We start from the raw sequence: 7,781 nt of genomic DNA, 5'->3' as shown, positions 1-7,781 counted from the left end.
CAAAGAAACATATCAGCGCTTCAAATCGTGACGTTCTACGGTTGACTTTCTGACGTCATCAACGTCCCACACGCGGGCTGGGAGGTACATTTTGTGAGAGGAGGGTGAAACAGAATAGAGATTCCCATCGGGAAAACATTACAGACCTTTAATACGAGTGTAAACCTGACGGTTGTGACAATAAAATCTAGTAACAAAAGCGTTTTTTTAGAGAGTGAGGATAGAAGGAATAGAATGGAGTCTTCCGTCGTTTAGAACTTAAAGACAGTCGGTCAAAAGTGCAAATCGAAGGCAACGACCGTAAAATCCAGTTGCGGTTGCGGTATTGATCGAAGGTAAGCTAAAGATATCTCGCTAGTTTGAACGAGACTCCCGAAGTAACCTACATGTTTTATCCACAGTCAGTAGATTATGTCGTGTATTTTCCTTCCTCGTCTTCAGCCTACACACCTATCTTTTCCTTTGAAAGGTTTTCAAAACAACCACTTTGTTCTATTGTTCCTTTGAAAGTCAGTACCATCTATTATTCCTTTGATGGCAGTCACTTATGACCTGGGTTGACGGCGACCTTCACAGAAGCAATGGAAATAAACGACCGGGTCTTTTGATTCTATGACCGGCGTATATTTGTACACTCTGAGCATGGAGGTAGCAGACTCGGAGACCTCCATGCTCTGAGCGAGCGTAAATTCCATGTGCGTTAAAGTCGAAAGTTTCAGGCGAAGTGCAGGCCTTTTCGAGCATTCCTGAGCGGTTTTTTCAAATTACTCGATGGCATGTGAGGACTGTAAACTACTGTACATTTTGACCATATATAGCGCTGTTCAGTGTATATATCTGCGACATTGCACAACGCTGCTTGAAATGCGGACATATTTTTATCCGTTTGCATGCGTCGCTGTTTTTTGCAGCTTGTACTCTGAGTCGTGACTATGTCTTTTAGTACTCTTTGTTACACTAGCAGTCGCCTACTAAGATGTATTTTCGTAATTTTCAAAAGCGTGATCTAAAAATGCGGACAAATGTTAATCTTTGCATATTAATGACAGGAGAATGACGTCAATTGTGAACAGCCCTATTGAGGGCGTTGGTTGATTTACATCGATCGTGAGGTGACATTGGATAATGTTCACGGTCAAGGTAGGTTTTTTCCATTTTGCTGCACATTCAAGCATACCCTAGCAGCCTTAATTGTTAAGCTGCTGGTGTAAACATCCGACTTGAGAATTTTCGTTTTGATTGCTTGCTTGGAAAAGACAGTAGCCATGGTTTTTGACAATACTGTCATAACTTTGTTCTGTTAACACAAGGACACTTTTTCCTTCTTCTACCAAAGATAGTCAAATTTGAGAAATTAACCTCTCAAATTAAACACGTCGTGTTCGGTACGCAATGCTATTGTTCATAAAAAATATTGGTCGGACTAAAATTCAGTTGTAAACAGTACTATTCGACCTTATACATATACTGGCTGTGTTGACAAGTCGAAGGATATGGAATTTCGACACGATTTACTGAGAAAAAGTCTCGGCGTTTTGTTCTGAAGACTTCAGCGCGAACAATGTAATTCGTTGAACAAGGTTATTCGTTGAACAAAAGCGAAGGGCCAAAACAGCTTTTCAATGGTGAAATCGATATCGCATGTAAAAATAAAGGGACTTTAGTTCGATCCTCCTGCATAGTAATATTAGAGCTGACCCTAAAAACTACTGCACTGGTTAATGGCCCTCCTTCACGACCTGTTCATGATTTCACAAAACCGTTCCAGCAACAAGTGCCCTACATGGCTTTAGCTTCATCTGTAACCACCATAAAGTTATACAAATTCTTTCGTTTTTTGGTCTCATCATAGACAGTTGTATAGATAGTATGGTTTCACGACCCTTCCGTAGAGCACAGTGAGGCGGTATACGCGGAGATTTGAGCCAACAATATTAAGCGATTCGTGCCAACTACAAAAGCAAATGGCGGGTGTATATCTGCAAGTTCACACGTGCTGTGTGGAACTAAAAGTCAGGGGCGTGAACGTCTCCGTCACAAATGATTTTTAGTCCGGCCTAATTTCATTCGTCAACAATCACATTGAAATCAAAATTCGTAAAGACCCTGGTGGAAAGTTGAAGAAGTCATTCCGACGAGATTTTGAAAGTAGAACAAAAATAGTGTATTTTACAAACTAAACAAAATTACCAGAAATTGTATTGAAAATTTCATACGATAGACCTTTAATGATAAGTTTACGGATTGGTGGAGTTGGTCTTTTTCTGCTTGGTATGGTGTCAAGTTGTAAACCATCATTGATATTACAAATTGTATTTTTCTTTCCTACTTTCTTTCTTTTCATTCTTTCTTTCTATCTTCCTTTTCCGGACGTCGTCAGAAATATTATATCAGCAAGTTTTGTTGATCAAACACCACCTTGTCACAGGAAAAAAAACAGGTGACAGTGTAGGATAGAATGGATCAGAAAACTCTAAAGAAACGTGGCTTGGGTGCTCTGAATGTCAACGTGTAAAAGGTCGACTGAGTAGATTTGTGGACAAGAAGCAGAAGAAATTAGTAGAAGAACTCCTGAACAGTCATCATGAAAATTAAGACTAGGTATTGTATTTTGGTCGTTCTGGTATACGCGCTCATCAACTGCGCTTTGTTGTTGTATTCGACGGTTCTGAAGAGCAATTCAACGACCAGTGGCTCCTTTGACCGTATTGGCAAGACACGAGCTGTCGCTGATGTTGAAAAGGTGCGGCCACCTCATCTCCTCGATGCTCACAGCAAAATTTCTCGGTGGAAAGAAAATGGCGCTTTCATTACATATCGCATAAATCAGAAGTTAAAATGCTTCAGCGACCCAACGGTGACATTATTGATTATTATTTCGTCATCGCCGGAAGAGGGCGCCAGGCGGATTGCCGTGAGAGAAACCTGGGCCAGGGGTCTCGTCTCCGATGCTGTCGGTAGTACTGTTGTTTGCTTGTTTTCTCTAAGGCCGACTGACAGCTTTACACTACAAAAGGAAATCGACGAGGAAAGTGAGAAATACAATGACATTATACAAGCAGACGCGGCACGCCATTGGAGATACAGCGATGACGTCTTCATATTACACTGGGTCAGAAATTATTGTGTAAATACGCGTTTCATTCTGAAAGTTGACGACAGAACCCTGGTTTTCACTGACCGCCTAGTGAAGTACCTTACCCATGTTCCAGAGACAGACTTCCTTGGCTGTATGATGCCAACAAACTCGTCTCATGGGAATATTGAACAGGAGCACTACTTGCTAGACGCTACCGCACGGTCGAGGTACGGAGCGTTGTTCGAAGAACAGGCTTGCCTACTCTCCATCGATGTTGCCCTCCGTCTCGCCGTTTTGTCTCAAGGATTCAGTCAGCCCATTCTCGCAAATGCCACCCTGTCGTATTACTTACGGAAATTGAACCTGCCAGTGAGCAACCTCGAAACATTCCAAGTTTACAAGAGCAACAGAAGCCTCTGTGAATTTAAGTCAGCGTTTCTCATGTCAGAAGTCAGTCCAGCATCTATGTATCACCTTTGGGACGATATGAAAGAGGAGAAACGTAATACTTGCAACGTTACAGTCGAGCAAAGTAGGCGTTTTTCCAAACTATCACCCATGACAGACACATTAACACCACACAATGTTTCAGTGATGGAGACTCTCTCACATTTGCGAAGTAGCATTGATGACGAAGACATCTTTCTTCTTGTGCTGTTCCTGTCCAAAAGCAGGAATGCGAATCGTCGTTCCGTTATTCGGAAAACCGGCGGAATGTACATGACTGTTATGGGAAAGAAAGTGGTTCGATTGTTTCTCGTGGGAGCGCCACCAACCGCTGAGGTAGAGAATAACGTTAAATTTGAGCTGGAACTATTTCAAGATGTCGTCGTTCTTAACACGGATGACAACAGCAAATCCTCACTAAAAATTTCAATAATGCTTAAGTTGGCAGTGTTGTTGATGCCACCTGCAAGGTATGTAATGAAAGTACACGATGACGTTTTCATTAATTTGCATAATCTCGTGCAATTGCTCCTGGGTTCGAGACATTCAGGATTGTTTCTGACGGCGGCGCGTCACAGTTTTGATAATATGCCGCTGAATAGTAAGGCGGCACAAGCAGTGCCTCAAGACGAAGGTGTCGCCATCATTTTTGTAATATCCAAAGATGTAGCCAACGGGCTTTATTCTGCGTCTGTTGAACTTTACGGTGTCTGCCGTCATAGTGATGAATACGTGCGGTGTCTTCTTAAACAGCTCCGTGTTTCACCCATTCAACACAATGGATTTGATCTTTCGGGGACAAAAAGATCACTTTGCGAAGCAAAAGAGGCTCTAGCAGTATGCAATCTACCCGAGTCTGTAATATTTTCGATGTGGCGCAAGCTTGACCAATGGGGAGAGTTCGTGCCTTGTCCCTGGGAAACAGAAAGCCGAATGGGGTCTCAAAGTGATGAGGGAATCACGATTAAGGGCGGGCGTTTCATTGGAATGCAGACAGGAAATGCTGGGAGTTTTAAAATCAACCACGTCCAAACTTGTTATGGAATACAGCGTTCTGAGTTGGGATCAGAAGCAACGCTGCTAATAGCTTTGATAAGTAGACCTGGCAACCAGAAACTACGACAGGCAATTCGAAAAATTTGGGGAATGTACAATGAAACCCTCCCGTTCGGTCGGATAAGAACGTTATTTTTTGTTGCAATGCCTGAAAATGCAAAAACTCAAGCAGCTTTGAGAGAGGAAGACCAGACATACGGTGACATCATACAAGTCAACTTCATTGATTCTTACAAATTCTTGGTTTTGAAGACTTTGTCGATCTTCCTCTGGGCCAGTGAATTTTGCCGTTCCGCAGACTACCTCGTCAAAGTCGATGACGATGTTTTCTTGCACTACGGCAATTTGATAGAAGTTCTTCAACACGCACCGAGAACGAATTTCTACATGGGAGACGTTCGGGCATACAATTTCCCATACAGATCGATCGATAGTGAGTGGTTCACCCCGGCAGAAGCCTGGCCTGACAAACCATATCCAATCTTCACCATTGGCATGGTCTACATCATTTCCATAGATCTAGCTCCCAAGCTTCTCGAGCAGTCAACAAAGATGCCGGCTTTCAAATGGGAAGATATCTATGTCGGTATGCTCATGAATCAGTTGAACGTTGTACCTTACCCCCACATACACATTTATTTAAGCGGCATCTATAGAAGTTTGTGCTCCTCTAAGAGTGTATTGGCCATGCACGGCTTTAATTCAACTACTTACCTCCAATACTGGAAGGGTCTCAATAAAAACATCAAAGACGAAGAATGCAGTGGAATTTTCAATGAAGGGACAATATCTTCATTTTCCCCGCGTAATGGCTTTCAAGACCTGAATGAATCATATTCTACTCAAACAGAGTGGTACTCTCCCAGTGTAAAGATTAAGTCAGTCTTTCGAAGCATTCAAGAAGAGGTTTTCCTCCTCGTGGTTGTCATGACGACTCCAACACAGTATTATTACCGCAGGTATTTTAGAATAGTTTACGGCAGAAGTAGTCGCGTCCTCGGGCAGAATGTAATTGTTCGCTTCGTAGTCGATGGTTCCAGCGATGACTCTCTGCAGAAATTCGTGCTCCAAGAAAACGAACTTTACGGTGACATGGTGCTTCTGAAGGCGCGGGAAGGTTCCAATAGAGCGAGCCAAAGGCTATCGGCGACGCTTAAGTGGACGGCAACAATGGACGAGCCCGTCAAATTTGTCATGGTCACGGAGATAACCGTGTATTTAGATATTGAAAATGTTGTGCATGCGCTTACGGCAGCCCCAGACAAAAATTACGTCACGTGTCACGTAAAGTCCAATAGCGTTGCTGTGAGGTCAAAGGGAAGTCCGTGGTTCGTATCCTTCGAAGATTGGGAAGGGGATGTTTATCCGCCCCACTGTACCACCGGAACTCCCTTCGTCGTATCATTCGACGTCGTACTGAAAATGGTGGACTTAGCCCGGCGGAGACCAATTTTCAAGTTTCCGGACGTTTATATGGGAATCTTGCTCCGTGAAGCCAACCTCACACTTGCCCACCAGGACAAGTTCAGCCTGCAACCAGTGTACAGTTATATAGATGATCTTGACCAACACTTCTGTCGCGACCAAACAATGTTTTCCTTACAGAAATTGTCTCCAACACACATTGACGTAATTCTACGTAAGGCGATGACCAAAAAGAAAACGAAATGCTGATTCATCGAGGGCAACTTTGCAGTTGGGAGTTCACAAAAATTGATTGAATTATTAAAAGAACATGAGAATTTCACATGACGTTTAATAAGATATTAGTAATAAGAAACTACGTGTGACATGTGTAGCTTGCACGATTAGTTCAAGAGCTCTGTTGATATTTATTAATGTGGAGAATGCGTTTATTCATAGACTGTTGTATTGCTGAAGCCATTCCTTTCAGGCTGCCTTTAAAACCCCGGGCCATCCTTCGATAATATCATCTGCTCTCGATCTGATCGCAGTATTGTTAGTTTTCGCCTTCCCCCATACAAAGGCATCCCAGACATGTTAGAAACTGTTTCCCTGGCGATAGCTAGCTAAACAAGTGATTCCCAAGAAAAAGAAGACGACTTCCCCATTCCTTAATCTGAATTGATATAAGTGGTGGAGAATCCGGGTACATATCAAAGTATAGGGAGAAACAGCAAGCAACCGGAATGACCATACCAAGACCAGAATACCAAAAAATGATCCTCCGAATTCGGTGATGTGAGTTACACTCTAGAATGAACTAATCTATCATGTACATGCTTACACCGATGGCTTTTCTGTCTACTTTTGAATTGGAGACGTTGTTTGAGTATTATCCTGATCATTTGACATGTTTTGATGTTATATAATATTATCTACGAACTATTTGTGTAAATAGTATATACGAAAATATTTTTAAAAATTGTATGGATATTTTAACGTGTTGGCATTATTTTTGAAATTAATTTTAATCTAATTTTTCGGTGAAACATTGCATTATGACAATTAATTGAGTGATTTTTATATGGTCTGTCTCAGATGGTTTCGATCGTAAAGCATGTAATTGGATAACCCCACCGGTTGGACTGATTTCGATTATTATTTGTATAAACCGTTAATAACCCCTACCAGTTTCGCATGGTGCTACCGTAGGCACAGAAATTTACTCTAGATTTGTTCGATGAAACTGCTATTAAATTTTAACCTTATAAGAACGTTATAATTTCGTAGAATTATTTCTAGTTAGGAATCTTATTACTGTACAGTAATTGATGCATCGCCTGTGTACGATCTTTTTCGCGAGAAAATGATGTTCCAACGACAACTTGATGATATTGAACGATCAGTCACTGACAGATTACATTCGCCGACGATAAGGCGGAGGCCACGCAGCCACGCATACGACAGAAAACAAGTGTAAGGCTTAGTATGATCTACAAAACTGTGCAGACTCCGTCACGGTGGCTTCAGTTGGTCAGGAAGCGATACTAACCGAAGGTCGACCTCGTATATCAATTCCCTTCCTTTGTGCACCATATATAAAGTGTAAATTTGGAAACGTCACAATTTTTTACGGTTGATGCATCAAAAATCTCGTGCAGGAACAAGGTGTAGGACAAAGCGCGGTACAGAAAATTCCCTGTCGTATGAGTTAGAGCCTAGAAATCGCTATCGCTTAGTTTACTGAGAAGTGGAATCCATGTAAATGATTTCTATCTTAATTGTCATGAGTTTT

The 7,781-nt window shown here is 41.9% G+C and overlaps 1 protein-coding gene across 1 annotated transcript; it reads left to right on the top strand.

Moving 5' to 3' along the window:
- Positions 1 to 2,384: 2,384 nt before the first annotated feature.
- LOC139114145 (uncharacterized) lies at positions 2,385 to 7,457 on the top strand. The gene has a single exon (XM_070675692.1). It carries the CDS (start codon positions 2,585 to 2,587, stop codon positions 6,254 to 6,256), a length of 3,672 nt encoding a protein of 1,223 aa, XP_070531793.1. The 5' UTR covers positions 2,385 to 2,584; the 3' UTR covers positions 6,257 to 7,457.
- The last annotated feature ends 324 nt before the right edge of the window (positions 7,458 to 7,781 follow it).

Source organism: Ptychodera flava, chromosome 16 (assembly GCF_041260155.1).
Source record: "Ptychodera flava strain L36383 chromosome 16, AS_Pfla_20210202, whole genome shotgun sequence".
NCBI classification, from domain to species: domain Eukaryota; kingdom Metazoa; phylum Hemichordata; class Enteropneusta; family Ptychoderidae; genus Ptychodera; species Ptychodera flava.
The sequence above is the reverse complement of the archived record's forward strand: the minus strand, read 5'-3'. Positions and strand labels throughout refer to the sequence as shown.